The 23,910-nt window shown below is 39.8% G+C and overlaps 1 protein-coding gene across 6 annotated transcripts in view; it reads right to left on the bottom strand.

The window, feature by feature from the left end:
- The window catches only part of LOC130273680 (serine-rich adhesin for platelets-like), a 222,744-nt gene that overhangs the window by 21,707 nt on the left and 177,127 nt on the right, over positions 1-23,910 (bottom strand). For 4 of the 6 annotated variants that reach the window (XM_056520883.1, XM_056520880.1, XM_056520885.1 and 1 more), the window contains 4 exons: positions 20,486-20,593; positions 15,770-16,018; positions 7,746-7,940; positions 4,699-5,382 (listed from right to left, as the gene is read on the bottom strand). In XM_056520883.1, the coding sequence (XP_056376858.1) occupies positions 4,699-5,382; positions 7,746-7,940; positions 15,770-16,018; positions 20,486-20,593 (1,236 nt within the window). The remainder of the gene's footprint in view (positions 1-4,698; positions 5,383-7,745; positions 7,941-15,769; positions 16,019-20,485; positions 20,594-23,910) is intronic. The other 2 variants (XM_056520882.1, XM_056520884.1) reach the window with 2 other exon arrangements.

Below are 23,910 nucleotides of genomic sequence, written 5' to 3'. Positions count from 1 at the left end.
ATTTTTTTTTCCGTTTCGCCATAGATTTTTGGGTAAAATGACTGACATCATTACAAAGTAGAATTGGTGGCGCAAAAAATAAGCCATAATATGGATTTTTAGGTGAAAAATTGAAAGTTATGATTTTTTAAAGGTAAGGAGGAAAAATGAAAATGCAAAAACGGAAAAACCCCGGGTCCTTAAGGGGATAAGGAAATTCCGCTATTCTCAAACTGTCAGGTTGGATGGGGACTGTCAGTTAACAGACATTTTCAGGTCTCCCAGAAACATTTAGTTCCGATCGCTTTGCGCACGCTGCGGGGTCGGTCATGCACCCATGTGACGTCAGGCCAACCCCCTCAATAAAAGTTTATGGGAGGGGGCGTGATGGCCATTACGCCCAGCGATCGGAACTAAATGTTCTGAATGCAGCCGGAAGGCTGGCCAGTGGAGTACCCATTTAACAGAAGGGAGGTTTCTTTATGGCCACCTTTATACCAAAAAGCCCAAAGATTAGTGGGGTGCTGCAGTGATCGTTGACCTTCTGGAAGTTTCTTCAATCGGCACACAGGATCACCTCTCTTATCAAGGAACTTTACCCTGATTACTAAGGTGCCAACTCTAGGAAGAGTCCTGGTTTTTCCAAACTTACATTTAAGAACTATGGAGGTAACTGCTCTTTCAGTGTAGCAGAAATGTTGTACATCCTTTTACAGTTCTGTGCCTGCACTCAATCTTGTCTAAGTTCTGCAGGCATTTCTTTACATCTTCCCTGGTTCCTTCCCCAAAGTCAGGTCAAGGGGTTAACTTTAAATTTATCTATACAAAAAATAAGAACCATTGGTTGTGGGGAGAGCACAGCTCAAAACAATATGCTGATATGTAATATAACAGATAGTACTAAGGGTGGGTTCACACCACGATTTTCTATACAGTTTTTGGATACGGTTTAAAAACAAAAAACTTATGCAACCGTACAGAAAACCGTGCCCATAGACTTTCCATTCAAAACCGTATGCACCATATTGCATACGGTTGTCTCCGTTTTTCACTTTTTTTTTTCTGGACAGAAAACCGGGCCTACCACGTTATTGGTCCAGGTGAAAAACCGTATTGACCCGTATACGTTTTTTTTTTTAACATGGGAGTCAATGGGAACCGTACAGAACTGTATGTGTGTATGGTTCCATCCAGTTTTTACCATACGGTTTTTGAATTTGCACAGTTTTTTTTCTTGGAATTTCAATCAAACAAGTGAAACTTTATTCATAATGCAGTGAAAAGTTCAAACGTATGCGATTTTTTTCTTAAAAAACGGATGCAACCGGACATCACTTTTCAAACCGTATACGGTTTTCAACCGTACACAGATAAAACTTTGTACACACGTTTTGATACAGTTTAGTCAGGTTTTGAGGAATCCGTATTTTTTATCAAAAACCTGAAAAAAAACTATTGCAAAAACGTGGTGTGAACCCACCCTAACCCTGCCTTGGGAGAGTGGGGGGGGGGGGGGGTATTGGATGTCACATCAACCCCTTCCACGTCCACTTATAAAACAGGTATAGATGGTATCTTCAGTTCACTGATTCAGTAACTTATGACTCCAGTTAAAAATTATCCAATAAAATCTTATCCTCCACATAAATACTTCCACTTCTGCAATTTGTTACCTTAAAACTAATATAATCATCAACACGTTTCAGGAGTCTTATTCTGGTTGCCCCTATTACTTTCCTAATAACACACTAAAAATACCTATCTGAGTGACGTGGTGCTCCTTGGCAACAGAATCCCCATCTTTTCAACTTGTCAGTATCTCCCCACATTGTCATGACTGGTATGGGAGCAGTGGAACGCAGTATGCAATCCACAGGACAGAACAGGCATTGTTTTTGGATTGTTTTTAACTGGAGTCTATACCTGTGATATCTGTTTAATAGGTGGATGTGGCAGGAGGATGATGTTACATCCATACACAAACCCCTAAGCGGAGTCAGCACTATCTAGGTTATGACCTAACAGAATATTGTTTTAAACCGTGCTCTCCCCACAACCAATGGTTGTTCTTTTTTCTACACATAATATTTAACTCACAATGGTTGTCTTGGAACCAATTACCGTATATATTCGAGTATAAGCCAAGTTTTTTAGCACGATTTTCATACTGAAAACGTCTCCCTCTGCTTGTATTCGAGTGAACAAAAAAAAAATATATATATATATAAAAAAATCGCGGGGGGGTATTTGGGCTGAGACGGGCCGTCCATCTACACTGCAGGGACCGTCCGATTTCCAGTGGGGAGGGTAAGCCAGTCCGGGCCATCCATCTTGACCAGGAGGCCCTCTTCTCCGCTCCAGTGTGGCCCATGACTAGTTGTGCTGCACTGACAACGACGCGCAGGGACGTCCGTGTGCAGCAGACGTCCATTATGTCTGGGGCGTCCCTGCGCAAGGACGTCCCTGCGCTGCAGCGTCACTAGTCCGGGGCTGGCCCGGAGCGGAGGGGCCTCCTGGTCAAGATAAACGGCCCGGCTAACCCTCCCCACTGGAATTCGGACGGTCCCTGCAGCGTAGATAGGCGACGATGGACGGCTGTTAGACAACAGGGAAGGACCAACAGAGCTACAACTGGGGAGGTGAGTAGACCACAAGAGAGGGGGGGTCTGGATGATGACAGAGGGATCTGTATGATGAGGAGGGGATGACGACAGGGGAGAGGGGGGGATGATGTATTTCCCACCCTAGGCTTATACTCGAGTTAATAAGTTTTTCCCAGGTTTTTGGGGTGAAATTACGGGGCCTCGGCTTATATTCGGGTCGGCTTATACTTGAGTATATACGGTAATATTATTTTAGGAATCAATGTGTAGCTATAAGAATTTTCTATGTATCATAATACTGTATAATCTAAATAATAGTCACACAGCTACTTAATAGTATCATTATACTAGGAACACATTATCACCATACTGTTATGAACAAATCTTAGTGTATCAAGGCTAATGTGAATATAAGGGACAAGTAATACTGACACAACATAACCACAGTGACTGGATAATATACTGTTACCAAATAATGCAATGATCACCAAATACAAGTTGCCCATAGCAACCAATCAGGTCGCTTCTTTCATTTCTAACAAGACCTCTGCAAAGTGAAATAAGCGATCTGATTGGTTGCTATGGGCAACTGGGCAATTTTCCTATGCACAGGTTTTTGATAAATCTATGCTCATGAGTGCACATTACCACCAAACGGTTACTAAATAAAAACCACTATAGACTAATATTCCCTCATGTAGTGGTAGATCCCAGCTCTTTACAGGCTCTGCAGACCATATAAGTGATTAAAGGTGTACTTTTTTTTAATTATTATTATTTTTTTTTTTTTTTAAATCAACTGGTAGCAGAAAGTTAAACAGATTTGTAAATGACTTGTATTAAAAAATCTTAATCCTTCCAGTACTTATCAGCTGCTGAATACTACAGAGGAAATTATTTTCTTTTTGGAACACAGAGCTCTCTGCTGACATCATGACCACAGTGCTCTCTGCTGACACCTCTGTCCATTTTAAGAACTGTCCAGAGTAGTAGAAAATCCCCATTGAAAACATATGCTGCTCTGGACAGTTCCTAAATGGACAGAGATGTCAGCAGAGAGCACTGTGGTCATGATGTCAGCAGAGAGCACTGTGTTCCAAAAAGAAAATAATTTCCTAGTATTCCGCAGCTAATAAGTACTGGAAGGATTTCGATTTTTTAATAGAAGTAAATTACACATCTGTTAAACTTTCTGGCACCAGTTGATTAAAAAAAAAAAAAAATTCCACTGGAGTACCCCTTTAAATACAGTGTATTAGATACTAGCTCTACACAGGATTAAACATCATATAAGTCATTAAAGTGCATTTATATTAAGTGACTCACAGGAGTGTCTTCTCTGAAAGTCATTAATGTTAACTTTTCTTCTCCACCCAGCCCAGACTGCCATGAAGACTTTTTTTTTCACAAATGTTAAACATGCCCCTACCTCTATACAAATGTTAAAATTGCTTTGCACAGTAATCATACCACCTAAACAGTAGTGTTCCCCACACTGAAGTTGGGCCCTGTTTGTGTTAGAATGCCATACTGTGTTCCCACTTTGTAGTCAGGTCCCATACTGTGCCCCCATTCTGTAGTTAGGCCCTCATATTGTGTCCCCTCCCTATAGTGGGCGTTTATAGTCAGCCCACACACTGTGTCCTGTTCTATAGTTAGGCCACTATACTGTGCCCCCTTTCTTTCTTCCTGCTGCCACAGGTGGTGTTAAGAGTTCATTTCAGCACTGCTCTTCTAGGTTATCCAATGACTTGGAGCGAAAATGCACAGCTGTGTCACCTGTCATCTGGAGTGCACAGATACCAGGTAGAAGCACAACTGAGATTTTTGACTGTACTATGGAGCCGTAAACAACAGAGCCCACTGGAGGGTCTTCAGTTCCTCCAGTGAGCCAGTCTGATGTGGTCTAGAAGCATATTTTTATTTTTATTAAGATATACCTGAATAGCAAAAGAAATATAAAAAAACAATTAGGATTTGAAAAAGGTCTATCAAGTCTTGAAATTAAAATTAAATAGGCGATATGGTGAACCAGAGATAAAACTTAAAACAAAAGTATACACTATACATTTTTTCTAGTTAAATACATTTCCAACAGAAAACAAGGAAAACTTACAAGTTATAGATGGGCAGCATCCAGAAATGGACATGTGTAATTCATTTGAAACACTGCAGGATTTAACTTTTGCAGGTTGAGAAAACTTTAAAGTGGTTTCTTGAGATGGCTGACTGTAGTTTGGTGGGGAAGTACAAACTGAGGAAACAAATGCTTGTTCATCTTCATTAGCATGTAAAGAAGATAATAAATTTTCTTTGGATGTGTTTAACTGATCTTGAACTGATGTTTTAACATTTCCAGGGACTATTCTTGGCACCTTAGTAAACGTTGAGCAGATTTCAGCAGCAGATTGTAGTGAACATGAATGACGTGAACTTGATGTAAGAGAAACATCACTGCTTCCGAAATCTGAAGGACTCAATGATATTAAAGGAGAATGTGTAGAAGAAACATCTGGATAAGGCAGCATGGGCTCTTTTTTGATAGATAATGGTGTGAAAGAGCTTTTCACTGGCTTTTCACACAATGTGTATGGCAAGACATTGTTCTCTCTTTCAGATAACTCTCTGGCACCCATCGGAGGCGACACGGAAAGAGTTTTAATACTAGTTTCCTTCAGTATAGACTTGTCAGTATTTGGATTTAAAATTGGGATCTCAGGCGAAAACATGGACTCTCGTTCCTTCTTAGTAGATGTTGCAAGAAAACTAAAACTAGCCTCCTGAGGAACTTGAGATTGACCTTAAGTAAAATAAAACAAAGATGGACCATCAATACAGAAAGTACAGCAGAAAAGACCACACTTTCTTTTCTCAAAATACACATAGATAACTGACGGAATGTTCCAAGTTCTAAAGACTGACTCCTGGATACATTAACTGAAGCAATAAATACAGTTAAAAAAAAAAAGCGGAGATACATGCAAAGCCAGCTCGCCTCAGTGTGATAGTATTAAATGCTGTGAAATCATATTTGGAGGGTGCACAGAACCAATCAATGGCCAGCTGTAATCCCAATGTGAGGTAGCAATGAAGAAGAGTGAGGTCGCCAGGGTTGCTGGACCTTACTCTACATCGCTAATTAAATATAGTAATTGTATAATTTTACAAAAATAGCAAATAGGACTAAATTAGTACAGGTGTAAGTGGACCAACTGAAGCAAAGACAAAACAGGTAATTTGTAATAAAAATGCCTCTAAACTATAGTATAACTAACCACAATTCTGATTCCAATTCATGGCTGTCTAACTTAACTGGCTTACAGTTACACTGAAAATGTACCACACAGTGCCCCTCATGTGCAAAGGAAAAAGGTGACTTGGTTGCCAAGAGCAGCAAGGACCTATTTGTTTTTTGACATTTGTTATGATATAAATTTTTAGCCCCTAGAACACATGCATCATACATGTATGTCACTGCGCCCTGGTACGTAGTGCACAGTGACATACATGTACGTCGTGGGGTTCTGCGATTACCACGTTGCCTGACAACGTGATTGGAACTGGCCGGCTGCTGTTCGCAGCAGCCAGGACCTCATGGATAATGGCAGACATCAGCGATCCCGCTGATATCTACCATTAACCCTTCAGATGCCACGATCAATAATGATATGGCACTTGCTGCATTATTGGGGCTTGGGGGGACTCATCGGGTGTCCGATGAGTCAAAATGGCTGACTGAGGTCCCTCTCCTGCCTCCTGGTCGCCTACAACGATATTCTCCTTTTAGCAGACCAGAAAAGTAGATCACGGATAATACTAATCAGTGATATGCATATGCAGAGCACTAAACAGTATTAGCAATCAATAGATTGCTATAAATAGTCCCTTATGGGACTAAAATTTAAAAACATGTGGATGAGTCCCTTCCTCCAAAAATGATAAAATTGCCCCTTTTTCCCCACTTTATATTTTAATAGTTCAGACATTTACGTATGTAGCGATAGCAAATAGGTTTACAAAAAAATTCAAAAAAATCAAAATTTACAAAGTTATGGGTCCCGTACAGTAAACAACTTAAATGTTTTCTCTGCCTCGCCCATAGAGATGAACGTGTTGGGTACAATATGCACTCTAGCAGTGCAGAGCTGGGGCCCTGTATGGAGATTGCGGGGGATCCCACCGGTTGAACCCCCAGCCATCAGACCTTTATTAGCACTGGACATCATCTTTAAAGGGTACCTCTCATCAAATAAACTTTTGATATATTTTAGATTAATGAATGTTGAATAACTTTCCAATAGCAGGTTAATGAAAAATATGCTTCTTTCTATTGTATTTTTCCCGATCAGTCCTGTCAGCAAGCATTACTGACTCATGCTGGAGTCCTAAACACTCAGAGCTGCCAGCCTGCTTTGTTCACAGCCAAACAGGCTGTGAACAAAGCAGGCTGGCAGCTCTGAGTGTTCTCCTTTGTGAACAAAGCAGACTGGCAGCTCGTAGTGTTTAGGACTCCAGCATGAGTCTGAAATGCTTGCTGCCAGGACTGGTAGAGGGACCCCTAGTGGTCATTTCTTCAAAGTGAAAAATTAAATAGAAAGAAGCATATTTTTTTAATAACATGCAATTGTAAAGTTATTCTGCATACATGAATCTATAATATATCAAAAGTTTTTTGATGAGAGGTACCCTTTAAGGGGTTAAATTAGTTTTATTGAAAAGAGAACAACCATCTGAAGTACAAGCATGGGCTGTCTATACAATATGTAATAGCAGTGCAGTGTTTACATAAGTAGTATTACAGAAATCCATGGGTAGCATCCAAACACAAAAAGTAAGTACTGACAGACAATAAAGGAATATAAATCATTCAAACACAAAGATAAAACATTGTTATGACATAAATTTAAAGAGGCTCTCTCCGGATAGGTCTTTAAAAAAATTGCTAGTAATCCCCATGAAATAATTCTGAAGATTTTTTTCCACTTCTAATTCTGCATAGTGCTTATGCAGTTATTTCCTTTGGAAACGTAGGTAATTTAACAACTTGGAGTTGGAATTATTTCATGAGAAATACAAGTATTTACATAAAAAAAGAGGGCTGAAGGGTCCCATCAACCAGCAAACCCAAAATGGAATAATTGTCCCTCCAAGTTTGAAATATACCTGTAAATACTGTGGGGGAGACTTGACACTCATCTGAAACAACAGTATCACATTCATTTTTTATCACTACATGTGAGTCAAGTGGCAAATGACTTGATCCAAATGCAGAACAGAGAGTAGAGGACCCAATAATGGATTTCTGTTTGTCTATACTCGATGTACTGGAAGTGTCATCATGTACTGGAAGAGAAAGTCCTATATTTTCAAATATTTTAAGATGTGAACAAAGGGAAAAAAAAGAATATATATAACATTATAGGTTACACAATACTAAAATTACTTAAAATTATCATCTTACTAAAGGATACTTGTACAACTTTCAATTAACAAGTGTTAAAACAAGGAAATGTATTGACAGAGAATAACACTAGTGGAATCAAGTTTTTATTTGAAACTTTTTTTTTATTCTTAAAAATGTTTGTGTGCTAGAATAGGTTCTCTTATCAGTTTCCGTGTAGACTAGGAAATAGACTGTCATTTTGTTGATGTACAGGGCGAAAGGATTCGATATGGGCTGTATGGGAGATATACTTGACTATAACAGCTATCAGGATGTTAAATCAAAGATATAGGACCAGATTTATCAAACTGTAAGAGAAAAAGTGAAGTGATTTTCCCACAGCAACCAATCACAGTTCAGCTTTCACTTTACCAGAGCTGTGATTGGTTGCTGTGGAAAAATCTCTCCACTTTTTCTCTCACAGTTTGATAAATCAGGGCCATAGTAATGATTTTATAACAAGACAGGAGGCTTTGCATTAATTGCATTTTCCTTCTTTACTGCAAAACATAGCAGCCAATAAACGGTTAAATTATACAAGAGAAAAAACTTTGAACACACAGGTGAAACCAACTAGTTTGCTAGACACAGGTAGCCAATAGGAGTGAAGGAACCCATATAAAAGGTCCAGGTGTGTAATATACTTCCTCTTTCTTTTCTGCTAGCAGCCAGATAAGTATACTGTGGTTTTCATATACATATATAAGATAGTTTAGTATATAATATAGTATATATCAGACTATATATTCTTCCCCCGTTTTTGCTCTCTCCTACTCTCTTGAGAATATTTTCTTATACCTCTCTCTGCTTCCAGTTTTCCCTAACACTAATATCCTTTCACTGACCGTTAGTCTTTTATATTGTTTTTCTTCCTGTCGGCACATTCTATCCCTCCTGCTTCTCCGTTCGCCATTACAACTGCGTGCGCGTCTCTCTCCTTCCCGAATGCGAGACTCTGCATAGTCTCGCGAGAGCTGGCGCAGTGGTTATCACTGCGCTCAAGCTCGTTCCTGTCAGACGCGCTCTGCTCGCCTGACAGGAACGTCCCTCCTTTAACCTCCTCAATATTTCTAGCGATATTAATATTAATAGTATCTCTATTGGTAACAGAAGATTACTGTTTCTCATATACCCCAGATATTCTGTCTTTATTAAGACAGTATTGTAATTTAATTTCTCTACATTTATTTTAACCCTTGGTTATTCTTGAAGGGGCTTCCTCTGACTAGAACATATACATATCAATTATATATTGCATATTAATCTGCATAATCAAATTATATCATTTTACAATGACTACCGAACAAAAATCCTCTAATGCTGATATTGTCATAAATGACCAATTACAATTGTTAGTAGACCATTCAGTTTCACGGTCTGTACATACCGCTGTAAATAGTGCCATGACAGCGATGCAGGAGACTATAGCTGATTCTGTAGCTAGGGCTATTTCACAGTCTTCTGCTCAAATAGCTCACCAAAGTCATTCAAAAAAGAGACTTTCTTCATATGACGACCTTAATCCCAAAAAACAAAGGAAAGTTATATACCGTATATACTCGAGTATAAGCCGACCCGAGTATAAGCCGAGACCCCTAATTTCAACCCAAAATCCCAGGAAAAGTTATTGACTCGAGTATAAGCCTAGGGTGGGAAATACCTCATCCCCCCCTGTCATCATCCAGACCCGTCATTAACATCCTCATCATCATCCCCTTGTCATCATCCCACACATCCCCCCTTCATCATCCCCTTATCATCCCACACATCCCCCCTTCATCATCCCCTTGTCATCATCCCACACATCCCCCCTTCATCATCCCCTTATCATCCCGCACATCCCCCCTTCATCATCCCCTTATCATCCCGCACATCCCCCCTTCATCATCCCCTTGTCATCATCCCACACATCCCCCCTTCATCATCCCCTTATCATCCCACACCCCCCCTTCATCATCCCCACCCCCCTTCATCATCCTCTTCTCATCATTCGCCCTCAGTGGTCTTCAACCTGCGGACCTCCAGAGGTTTCAAAACTACAACTCCCAGCAAGCCCGGGCAGCCATCGGCTGTCCGGGCTTGCTGGGAGTTGTAGTTTTGAAACCTCCGGAGGTCCGCAGGTTGAAGACCACTGCGGCCTTCAACATCATCCAGCCCCCTCTCACCCCCTTTAGTTCTGAGTACTCACCTCCGCTCGGCGCTGGTCCGGTCCTGCAGGGCTGTCCGGTGGGGAGGTCGTCCGGTGAGGAGGTGGTCCGGGCTGCTATCTTCACCGGGGGCGCCTCTTCTCCGCGCTTCCGGCCCGGAATAGAGGCGTTGCCTTGACAATGACGCAGAATTACGTTGGCAATGAACGCACCTCTGCATCGTTGTCACGGCAACGTGACTATTCTGAGGCCGGGCCCGAAGCGCTTAGAAGAGGCCTCCCCGGTGAAGATAGCAGCCCGGAACACTATCCCACCGGACCACCTCCTCACCGGACAGTCCTGCAGGACCGGACCAGCGCCGAGCGGAGGTGAGTACTCAGAACTAAAGGGGGTGAGAGGGGGCTGGATGATGTTGAAGGCCGCAGTGGTCTTCAACCTGCGGACCTCCGGAGGTTTCAAAACTACAACTCCCAGCAAGCCCGGACAGCCGATGGCTGCCCGGGCTTGCTGGGAGTTGTAGTTTTGAAACCTCTGGAGGTCCGCAGGTTGAAGACCACTGCGGGTGGGGGAGTTCACTCGAGTATAAGCCGAGGGGGGTGTTTTCAGCACGAAAAATCGTGCTGAAAAACTCGGCCTATACTCGAGTATATACGGTATAAGGAAAAAGGTCAGAATACAGACGATAATCTGCTTAAAAGCAGCCATACTGATGCTAATATACAGCATCCAGGACCCTCTACCCGGGAGGAGATAATGGAAACACGGGTTAATCAGACCTCTGTTACACCTATAACAGAGGATTATGACGAGTATTATGAGTATTATAATGGTGAGCAAGATGAAGGAGAATACTTATATGACTCCGATTTAACGGATGGAAAGGACCCCTCTTACTGTCCTTTGGAGACTGAGGGCGGAACATATATTGATGAAACTAGTACACCTAATACAAATGTTCTTGACAGCCAAGGTGTACCATTTTTCGATCCCTCCCAGATAGTCCACCCCAGATCTGGAGAGTGGACCCCTAGCCCTGAAGTGGACAAATTCATTTGTTTATGGTTAAGAAAAAATCTTGATAACAAGGCTAGAAGTAAATTAAGAGCAGAATGTCCACGTCCTACCCTATCTATTGCTTCCTCTTTAACCCCAGATATTGACCCTATTCTGACTAGATATATCCAAAAATCAGGTAAAAACCCTATTAAAAGGTATTGATCGCAGTTTCAAACTGTGCCAAGATAAATTCTTGGATCTATTGGGTCCCTTAACAAAAATCATGGATATGTCAGAGGAAGCATTCAAAACGGGTTCTCAAATTGACGTCAATTCCCTTAGAGGCTGGACACAAAGGGCTATGTGCCTTTTTGGTAGCATCAATGAGGCCTTCTGCATTGAAAGAAGACGCTCAATTTTGTTAAAATTAGATCCACAACTGACGTATCTAGCGCCTACACCCACATCTACTGATGTTGAGAATCATCTCTTCGGAGATAATTTTATAAAGGAAATTTCGAAGTATGTTGGATTATTTTTTACACTAGAAAAAAAGCCCAGTCATCACTTAAAAAAGTTTTCCCCACTAGGGTTTTTGCCAGAGCCGGGAGAAGTAGGGGTCGTTTTCCCGGCCGACAATCTCAATTCAGAGCACAGTACAGAGGCCCCACTTACACAGATAGAGCCTCTTATGCCGTCCCCCCTCCCCAACCCCAACCTCAGCCCCAAACCCAACCTTTCTTCCCATATCGAGGCCGCTCCTGGAGACCCAGAGGACAAAGGTTCAACTATCGCCCCAGACCAGCAGGTAAGTCCAATTTTAACAAATTCTTCCCTTCACCCAGTGGGCGGAAAGGATATCTTCCGACCAATGGATTATCAATACAACCAAAGGTTATGTGATAGAGTTCATTTCTACTCCGATGCAGTCAGCCCCTCCTCCTCCTATACATTTCTCGCTCCAAGATCAGATTCTTATAGAAACAGAAATCAAGGATCTTCTGTTCAAACAAGCTATTGTCCAGGTCTCTTTGGAATCACCAGGTTACATCAGCAACCTTTTTCTTGTGAAAAAGAAGGATGCGGGTTATCGACCTGTTATAAACTTAAAGATGCTAAACAATTTAGTGTATTATCGCCAATTCAAGATGGAAGGTATCCATCTTTTGAGAGATCTTATGGTCAACGATTGGATGATTAAGATCGATTTGAAAGATGCGTACCTGACAGTCCTGGTGCATCTTCTGTCCCAACCTTTTCTTCAGTTTGTTTGGAAAGGCAAAAAATGGCAATTCACTTGCCTTCCTTTCGGACTATCATCAGCCCCTTGGTGTTTCACCAAGTTGATGAAACCAATAATACCCTTACTTCGAGCCAGGGGCGTTCGTCTCATAATTTATCTGGACGAAATCCTCATTTTGGCCAATTCCTTCAATCTAGCGATCCTACACATGAACTGGACTCTAGAATTACTAACCAACCTAGGGTTCCTAATAAATCAGGACAAATCCATCCTTTCTCCTACTCAGGAAATAGAATTCTTGGGATTTTTGATAAATACTCGTACTTCTCTTCTGAGTCTTCCATTGAAGAAATTGAAGACGATTCGCAAAGAAATTCGTTCTCTTCTGAACAAGAACTTGATTTCTCTTCGAGCTATAGCTCGGATTGTAGGACTTCTTTCCGCATCAATTCAGGCGATCTTCCCAGCTCCACTTCATTAATCGGGCACTTCAACGTCTGAAGATACAACATCTGAGAGAAGGCTTGGGATATTCGGACGAAGTTCAATTATCACCAGAAGCAAAAGAAGAATTGCTTTGGTGGCTTCTCCACATTCAGGATTGGAATGGGAAAACTATCTTCAACCCTTCACCAGACTTAGTTCTGGAGTCAGATGCGAGTCTTCTAGGCTGGGGAGCTCGTTGTGGCCATCAGTCCACAGGGGGCAAATGGTCGGTCCAAGAATCACAGTTACACATCAACTGCTTGGAACTGACGGCAGGATTTTTTGCTCTCAAGAGCTTTGCAAAGGACAGAACCAATTGCTGCGTACTTTTACGCATGGACAATATATCAGCTGTCCAATATATCAACAGACTGGGAGGAACAAACTCTCCTATGCTAGCGAATATCGCCAAGGAACTATGGCATTTTTGTCTAGCCAGAGACATCACATTCAAGGCGGAATACATTCCGGGACTTTCCAATACAATAGTGGATTGGAATTCCCGCTATCTCTTGGATCACAGCGATTGGAGACTAGATCCTTGTGTCTTTCAACAGATTCATCTGTTATGGGGACCTCTTCACTTGGACCTGTTCGCTTCCAGGCTAAATCGCCAACTTCAAAGATTTTTCAGTTGGCGCCCAGATCCAGAATTGTCAGGGACGGATGCCCTTATCCAGATATGGCCGGAGGAAACATTATACGCTTTCCCCCCATTTATTCTCATTCCCAGGCTGCTTTTCCAAGTATCGATCCAGAAAGCCACTTTAGTTTTAATAACTCCTTGGTGGCCGTCCCAACCTTGGTTCCCACAAATCTTAGGAATGTTAATAGACTATCCAAGGATTCTTCACAATCTCCAAAACTTACTTACGGATCCCTCAGGGAATCCTCACCCTCTGATTGTCTCCCAACAACTCCAATTAGTAGCATGGCTAATTTCGGGACAATCTCTATGGAGTGGGAACTTTCTCAGTCAACTAGAGATATCTTGTCAGAAGCATGGGCCCCAGGTACCAGGATCGCTTATAGATCAGCCTGGAAATTATGGTCTAATTGGTGCCTACAACGGGATCTGGATCCCATATCTGCACCTATTCCCCATATTTTGAACTATCTTTCTGCTTCCTACGATCTGGGTAAAGCTTACCGTACACTAAATCTTTATAGATCTGCCATTTCTTTTTATCATACCCCTATCGATTCACTTCCTATTGGAAAGCATCCAATTATCTGCAAACTCCTGAAGGGCATACGTTTCAAACATCCCCCCATACCTAAATATCAATCTACTTGGGATATTAATCTAGTTTTAGAATTATTCAATTCTTGGCAAGATAATGATTTATTAACTCTGAAACATCTCTCTTTTAAGCTGGCAACCTTACTTTGTCTAATATCTATCAAAAGGGTTTCTGATGTAAGAGCTCTCGACATATCACAAAGACAATTCTCTTCTCAAGGAGTTTCTTTTTCTATCCATAAAAGAACAAAGACTGATATTCGTCAAGTGTTTTATCCATCTTTTCCATTCAATGACAAGCTTTGTGTAATTAAATGCTTACAAGTATATGAATCTAAAACTAAAGATATTCGAGATTCCTCTTCTTCTCAACTTCTTATCTCTTACTGTAAACCTCATCTACCTGTTTCTTCTGCCACTTTAGCTAGATGGGTCAGAAATGTTATGTCCATGGCCAATATAGATGTTTCTAAATTTGGAGCTCACTCTGTTAGAGGAGCGGTATCTACTAAAATAATCCAATCCGGTGGATCTTTAACAGATTTATTAAAAGCAGCTAATTGGTCTTCTGATTCGACTTTTAAGACCTTTTATTTTAGACCAGACCACCACGTTTCTATGTCTCTGTTATAATAATTGATAGAAGTTTATATTGATATAACATTATAGCTTTAAACATGCAATTAATGCAAAGCCTCCTGTCTTGTTATAAAATTGGGGATTTTCCTATGCTAGATGACGGAAAATATAGATTTTATAAAAGACAGGAGGCGAGCATTATCCCTCCCTCATCCACCCTTCTAATAAATGTCTATTATGTATTTCAGCTTATTAACCATCCAGGGATGTCGATTTATTTACTTCAATTTATATTTTATTGGATGATGGCTTCATTTCTATCTCAAGTCTTCCTACAACTACACTGTTGATGACCTCCAAGTGGAATCCAGCTCTTCCTCGTTGATGAACAGTTCTTCAAAAAATTTGATCGGTTGTTTGGACTTTAATGTTTGGACTCTAGTATTACTTTGATTATAGTATTTCGCACAAAGAAAGAGGAAGTATATTACACACCTGGACCTTTTATATGGGTTCCTTCACTCCTATTGGCTACCCGTGTCTAGCAAACTAGTTGGTTTCACCTGTGTGTTCAAAGTTTTTTCTCTTGTATAATTTAACCGTTTATTGGCTGCTATGTTTTGCAGTAAAGAAGGAAAATGCAATTCATGCTCGCCTCCTGTCTTTTATAAAATCTATATTTTCCGTCATCTAGCATAGGAAAATCCCCAATTATATACAACACTGTATATTTCCTTCCTTTTGTTTGTGTTAACTTTCAACCTAAATGGGTTCACACTTTTTAATCTTCTAGAATCAGTTTATCTGTGCTACATACTAAAAGAAATACAAAAAAAAATCAGTGGTGCTGCTACTACTTTTTTGTAGGTTCGACTGTCTTCTGTATACTGATGCACAAAGCAGCAATTAGGAAATCTGTTTTTGAGAAGGGTAAGATTTAGTGGAGCATTATATAGAATCATGCAAGTGTATAGAATGATAAATAAACAGATTTAAATGTTTAAACATAAAAACTCAAACTACAAGGCAAGTAAGTTAGTAAAGGTTTACCTGTAAAAATATTTTTTTTAGTACTTCCAGTAAATATTTCTGTGTTAGTTATTGATTTAAACATGCTTGTACAGTCAAGCTTAGGTTCTTTAACTGCAGCATCACCATATGGTTCCTTCTTAGTGGATGTAATGGACTTGTTATGTGACTTTAGTACAGCATCGAGAACTGAAGGCCTGATTATAGGTTTCTTTGTAGTATGACATAACAGAGATGAATGGTTCACTGATACAGATTTGCTTATTGAATCTAGAGAAAAAAATAAAATAAATGTATTAGCTAAAAAGGAAAATAAATGTTCAGTAGTATTAAGTAGGGGCACAAAAAGAAAATATTCCATCAGTGGATAAAAAAAAGCCCTGTTTTTCAGTGCTATACCACATCAAAACCTTAACCCCTTAAGGACACAGCTCATTTTCACCTTAAGGGCCCAGACATTTTTTGCACATCTGACCACTGTCACTTTAAGCATTAAAGGGGTATTCCAGGCAAAAACTTTTTTTTATATATCAACTGGCTCCGGAAAGTTAAACAGATTTGTAAATTACTTCTATTAAAAAATCTTAATCCTTCCAATAGTTATTAGCTTCTGAAGTTTTCTGTCTAACTGCTCATTGATGATGTCACGTCCCGGTAGCTGTGCATGATGGGAAAATATCCCCATAGGAACTGCACAGCTCCCGGGACGCGAGTCATCAGAGAGCAGTTAGACAGAAAACAACAACTCAACTTCAGAAGCTAATAACTATTTGAAGATTAAGATTTTTTTAATCAAAGTAATTCACAAATCTGTTAAACTTTCCGGAGCCAGTTGATATATAAAAACAAGTTTTGGCCTGGAATACCCCTTTAATAACTCTGGAATGCTTTTACTTTTCATTCTGATTCCGAGAATGTTTTTTCGTCACATATACTACTTTATGTCAATGGAAAATTTTCATAAAAAATTTGATGAAAAATTTGAAAATGTAACTTTTTTTTAAACTTTCAAACTCTCTGCTTATAAGGAAAATAGACATACCAAATAAATGATATACTGATTCTAAATACAATATGTCTATTTTATATTTGCATCATAAAGTTGACATGTTTTTACTTTTGGAAGACATCAGAAGGCTTCAAAGTTCAGCCGCAATTTTTCTCAAAATCGGAATTCTTCAGGGACCAGTTCAGTTTTGAAGTGGATTTGAAGGGCCTTCATATTAAAAAATACCCTTTAGGTGTTTCCCAGCAATAGCAGCAATGTGAAGGAGAAAATTCAAAATCTTCGCTTTTTACACTCGCATGTTCTTGTAGACCCAGTTTTTGAATATTTACAAGGGGTAAAGGAGAGAAATCCCCCTTAAATTTGCAACCAAAGTTCTCTCTAATAAGGAAATACCTCATATGTGGATGTCAAGTGCTCCGCAAGTGCACTACACAAGGCTCAGAAGGGAAGGAGCAACAATGGGACTTTGGAGAGTGAATTTTTCCGAAATGTTTTTTGGGGGGCATGTCACATTTAGGAAGCAAAAAAAAAGCAACCACATGGCATACTATTTTGGAAACTACACCCCTCAAGAAGTACATTGAGCCTTAACACCCACAGGTGTTTGACGACTTTTAGTTAAAGTGTGGTGTGTAAATGAATTTTATTTTAATTTTTCACTAAAATGCTGGTTTTCCCCAAATGTAACATTTTTACAAGGGATAATAGGAGAAAATGCCCCCAAAATGTGTAACCCCATCTCTTCTGAGTATGGAAATACCCCATGTGTGGACATCAAGTGCACTGCAGGTGCACTACAATGCTCAGAATAAAAAGGAGTCACATTTGGCTTTTGGAAATCAAATTTTGTTGAAATGGTTTTTGGGGGGCATGTTGCATTTAGGAAGCCCCTATAGTGCCAGGACAGCAAAAAAAAGATCCACATGGCACACTATTTGGGAAACAACACCCCTCAAGGAACGTAACAAGGGGTACAGTGAGCCTTAACACCCCACAGGTGTTTGAAATAGAAAAATTTGGGGTAACACCAGCATTTTTGTGAACAAAAAATCTAATTTTTCATTTTCACAAGGGGTAATAGGAGAAAAAGCCTCCCAAAATGTTTAACCCCAAATCTTGTGGAGTATGGAAATACCCCATATGTCGATGTAAAGTGCACTGCGGGCGAACTACAATGCTCAGAAGAGAAGGAGCACCATTGGGCTTTTGGCATGACAATTTGTTTGGAATGGAAGGCCATGGGGGGCCATGTGAGTTTACAAAGCCCCCATGGTGCCAGAACAGTGGACCCCCCAATGTGACCCCATTTTGGAAACTACACCCCTCACAGAATTTAATAAGGGATGCAGTGAGCATGCAGTGGTGTTTGACAGATCTTTGGAACAGTGGGCTGTGCAAATGAAAAATTTTAATTTTCATTTTTATAAACCAATGTTCAAAAAAATCTGTCAGACACCAGTGGGGTGTAAATGCTCACTGCCCCCCTTGTTACATTCCTTTAGGGATGTAGTTTCCAACATGGGGTCACATAGGGAGTGGGACACTGTTCTGGCACTATGGGGGCTTTGTAAACACACATGGCCTTCAATTCCAGACACATTCTCTATTCAAAAGCCCAATGGTGCTCCTTCTCTTCTGAGCATAGTGCACTGCATTGTAATTCACGTCCAACTTTAACAAAGATTCGTCAAACACCTGTGGGGTGTTAAGGCTCACTATACCCCTTGTTATGTTCTGTGAGGGGTGTAGTTACCAAAATGGGGTCACATGTGGGTGTTTTTTTTTTGCATGTATGTCAGAACCGCTGTAACGATCAGCCACCCCTGTGAAAATCACCTCAAATGTACATGGTGCTCTCACTCCTGAGCCTTGTTGTGCATCCTCAGAGCATTTTACGTCCACATATGGGGTATTTCCGTACTCAGGAGAAATTGCGCAAACCTACACCACCTAATAGGACACATACAAAAGTGTCAGAAGCCAGTGCAAAAAGCTTAACCTCTTGGGAACGCAGGGCATACCTGTATGTCCTGTGCCCGCTATATAACGCGGGGTCACCCGGGGCTAATACTGGACATGACAGATCGTGGTGATGTCCAGTATTAAACCTTTAGACACGGCACTCAAACCGCGGTGTCTCGATTAGTTAGGACACAAGCGGAGGGTCCCTTACCTGCCTCCGACGCGTCCGTCGGCGATTAATTGCTCCAAGCCGGAGATCCAGGCTTGAGTAATCAACCGCCGATAACACTGATCAATGAAATGCTATGGCATGGCATTGATCAGTGCTGGCAATCAATGTACTGCATGTTACAGCCCCCTATGGGGTCTATAACATTGCAAAACAAATATTGATAAAAAAATAAAGTTAATAAATGTGATTTAACCCCTTCCCTAATAAAAGTTTGAATCGCTCCCCTTTTCCCATTTAAAAAAAACAACATGTAAATACCGTAAATATAAACATATGTGGTGTCGCTGCATGCGTAAATGTCCGAACTATGAAAATATATATTGATAATTAAACCGCACGGTCAATGGCATACAAGTAAAAAAAATTCCATATTCCAAAATAGCGTATTTTTGGTCACTTTTTATCCCATAAAAAAAAATTATTTTTTAAAAATAAAAAGCGATCAAAAAGTCAGATCAAAACAAAAAAATTGTACCGATAAAAACTTCAGATCAAGCCGCAAAAAAATAGCCCTCACACATCCGCATATACGGGGAAAAAAAAAAGTTATAGGGGTCAAAAGAGGACATTTTTAAACATTTTAGTTTTTGTGCATGTAGTTTTTCATTTTTTCCAGAAGACAAAATCCAACCTATTCAAGTAAGGTATCATTTTAATCATATGGACCTACAGAAAAAAGAGAAGGTGTCCTTTATACCAAAAAATGCACTGTGTAGAAACAAAAGCCCACAAAATGTTACACATTTTTATTTTTTTTATTTTGTAGCACAATGATTTTTTTTTTGTTTCGCTGTAGATTTTTGGGTAAAATGATTGATGTCATTACAAAGTAGAATTGGTGGCGCAAAAAAAAAAAAAAAAAAGATTTATAAAAGGTGAGGAGGTAAAAACAAAAGTGCAATAACAGAAAAACACTGAGTCCCCAAGGGGTTAAACCAATCACTGCACTTACTGGTTTCTACAATAGAGCAAAATTTATCATGTCCTGTGCACTTTTTTGGTAAGTTTTGAGCAACTGTGCAAACAATACACCAAGTAAAACAGGGGTAAAATCTATTCTACCTTACACTAACATTGGTAAATGTCCCCCTATTGAGTTGAGCAGACAAAATTTTTTAATCTTACCTGTAGTGGTTCTGCAGGGAAACTAAATACATACTGCCAGTTTTCCTCACAGATTACAACTGACTGTTGGATGTCCAAGAGTTTGTGATCGGCTTAATGTCAGGCTCCAAACAAGAAGAAATTGTCCCGAGCATATATCCCCTTAAAAAGGGGTATTCCCATCTTAATATTCATCAATGCCTGATAGGTAGAGGTCCCAGAGATTATTTGACCTGAATCTATATTGGGATTGTGTGGCAGTTTTGCATATTTTGCTTAATGTAGGTTGCATAAACTGCAAAGTACCATGGGCTATGCTGCTTAGGTAACTTACAAATTACTTAAGCAGCTCAGCTTGTGGTGCTATCCTATGCACTGACCATGAGCTGAGGTTACTTGTCAGGTTTTAGGATTATTAGAACATATTTACCTTTCAACATATTGTTTCCCTGGTTTGCTGTAAATTCACCTTCACAATGGTCCACTACATCAGTACTATTAGTAGTACTTTCATTCAAAGATGAAGTGGTTGTAGAATCTATAAAAAAAAACATGTATTCGAAAGAACAATCTCTGTTACAATGATTAGCTTTCAGGTTAAAAAAAAAAAAAAAGAGGAAGAGGGAGAGAAAGAGGGAGAAAGAGAGAGGGAGAGGGAGAGGAGAGAGAGAGAGAGAGAGAGGGAGAGGGAGAGAGAGAGAGAGAGAGAGAGAGAAAAAAAGAAGGAAGACAAAAAACAAAAGGAAAAAAGAAAAAAAAAAAGGAGAGAAGAAGAGAAGAAAAAAAAAAAACCCAACCGCCTCCCCCCTAAATTGTCCAAAGCCCATTTCTCACCACACCTAGTGCTATTAAAACTATATATATATATATATATATATATATATATATATATATATATATATTTTTTTTTTTTTTTTTTACCTGCTTACTCGCACTCCCCCCCCTTCGGTCCCCCCCCCCCCTTCGGTCCCCCCCCCCCCTGCTCTCCCTATTGTCTTGCTACCGACCCTCAGCGATCGCCGGAGGCCTTCTCTCCTTTTTCTTTTCACTTGAGTGAGGGAAGATGAGGGGGAGAAAATATAAGCAATTGGTAGTGGGCTCTCTTAATGTTAGAGGGCTACAAGACCCGGGACAACGCTCAATAATGGGCAATTTATTAAGATCTGAAGGTTTAGATATAGCGTTCTTACAGGAGGCACATTACCTACCCTCACACAAGTTTGTATTTACTAGTAGGAAATTTCCGACCTTATATCATAGTTACTCAGATAATCCAAAATCTAAAAAGGGACTAGTATTCTTATTGCACAAAATATACCATGGTTTTTTTTTGGGGATAGTTTTAAAGATGAAGGAAGATATATTTTTGTCAAGGGTACTATTGCTGCACAAAAAGTTACACTGGCGTCTATATACCTTCCAAATGTAAAACGGGATAGTTTTGCGTCAGATTTTGGATAAATTAGAAGAGTTTACTGAGGGGTTTTTAATTTTGGGAGGGGACTTCAATTTTGTGCTTGATCCGTCTATAGATACATCGCGAGGAATGTCCTATATGAGTACAGCGAGATTGCGATATTGTAAGAAAATGTTGTACAAATTTCATTTGGTTGACCTATGGCGTATTACACATCTGAAGGATAGGGATTATTCATGTTACTCTTTTGTACATGATTCATTCTCTAGGATTGATTTTTTTTTTATTGAAACAAAGGGACCTGGAGTGGTTGCGGGGGGCATCAATTGAATTTTTTTTTTTCTCCGATCATGCTATGATAAAATTAATCCTGAACATCCCGGAAACATGTCCGAGACAATGGGATTGGAAGCTTAACCCTCTCCTTATACAAGATAAAGGAATACTCACTGACTTAAAAGAACAGGTGAAGGAGTATTTTTGTAATAATGTAATAATGTAATATAAAGATTTGTACAATATAGATGTATCCAACCCTATGACCGGGGGATCAAAATTTAGATCTAAGATTAAGGAATATATTGTAAGTTCAGGGCTCCCAAAGTTGAAAAAAAATGAGATAGAGGAACTAGAAAAGGATATTTCAATGGAGGAATTTTTTCAGGTAATAAATAAATATTTTCTTAAAAGCTTTAATTCAGTAGCAGGGGGGGGGGGGGGGGTCAGGAGCCTGACCTAGAGATCTAACAAGATTCCATATCACAGTCATCCCAAAAGAAGGGAAGGATGCCTCACAGTGTTCTAGATATAGACCGATATCTCTGTTGAACACCGACATAAAGTTATTTTCTAAGATTCTAGCTAAGAGATTGTCAGGGTTCGTGGGAGATATCATAGCTAGGGATCAAGTGGGCTTTATGGCAACTAGAGAGGCAAGAAATAATATTAGAACTGGACCTACATGGAGGAGACACTGAGACATCTAGGTTTAAAAGACAAGTGTATGAGCTGGATTTTAGGGCTGTATCAATCCCCATCCCCTAGGGTGAGAGGGTACTATATAGCTACTCACTTAGCTAGAGTAGTGGATTGATGCTGTCATAGTAAAGAGAAACTTTGGGTTTCAATAGAACAATCCACAACATCTATTCCTTTAACCCCTTAAGGACCAGGCCATTTTACACCTTAAGGACCAGAGCGTTTTTTGCAATTCTGACCACTGTCACTTTAAACATTAATAACTCTGGAATGCTTTTAGTTATCATTCTGATTCCGAGATTGTTTTTTCGTGACATATTCTACTTTAACTAAGTGGTAAAATTTTATGGTAACTTGCATCCTTTCTTGGTGAAAAATCCCCAAATTTGATGAAAAAAATTAAAATTTTGCATTTTTCTAACTTTGAAGCTCTCTGCTTGTAAGGAAAATGGATATTCAAAATAAAAAATTTTTGGGTTCATATATACAATATGTCTACTTTATGTTTGCATCATAAAATTTATGAGTTTTTACTTTTGGAAGACACCAGAGGGCTTCAAAGTTCAGCAGCAATTTGGAAATTTTTCACAAAATTTTCAAACTCGCTATTTTTCATGGACCAGTTCAGGTTTGAAGTGGATTTGAAGGGTCTTCATATTAGAAATACCCCATAAATGACCCCATTATAAAAACTACACCCCCCAAAGTATTCAAAATTACATTCAATAAGTGTATTAACTCTTTAGGTGTTTCACAGGAATAGCAGAAAAGTGAAGGAGAAAATTCACAATCTTCATTTTTTACACTCGCATGTTCTTGTAGACCCAATTTTTGAATTTTTGCAAGGGGTAAAAAGGAGAAAATTTTTACTTGTATTTGAAACCCAATTTCTCTCGAGTAAGCACATACCTCATATGTCTATGTAAAGTGTTCGGCGGGCGCAGTAGAGGGCTCAGAAGGGAAGGAGCGTCAAATGGTTTTTGGGGGGCATGTCACCTTTAGGAAGCCCCTATGGTGCCAGGACAGCAAAAAAAAACCACATGGCATACCATTTTGGAAACTAGACCCCTCAGGGAACGTAACAAGGGGTAAAGTGAACCTTAATACCCCACAGGTGATTCACGACTTTTGCATATGTAAAAAAAAAAAAAAAAAAAAAAAAAAAACATGTTTTACCTAAAATGCTTGGTTTCCCAAAAATGTTACATTTTTAAAAAGGATAATAGCAGAAAATACCCCCCAAAATTTGAAGCCCAATTTCTCCCGATTCAGAAAACACCCCATATGGGGGTGAAAAGTGCTCTGCTGGCGCACTACAGGTCTCAGAAGAGAAGGAGTCACATTTGGCTTTTTGAAAGCAAATTTTGCTCTGGGGGCATGCCGCATTTAGGAAGCCCCTATGGTGCCAGAACCGCAAAAAAAAACCACATGGCATACCATTTTGGAAACCAGACCCCTCG

This window comes from Hyla sarda, chromosome 5 (assembly GCF_029499605.1).
Source record: "Hyla sarda isolate aHylSar1 chromosome 5, aHylSar1.hap1, whole genome shotgun sequence".
In the NCBI taxonomy this organism is placed as follows: Eukaryota; Metazoa; Chordata; class Amphibia; order Anura; family Hylidae; genus Hyla; species Hyla sarda.
Note: the sequence above shows the minus strand (reverse complement) of the source record. Positions and strands in the feature narration are given on the sequence as shown.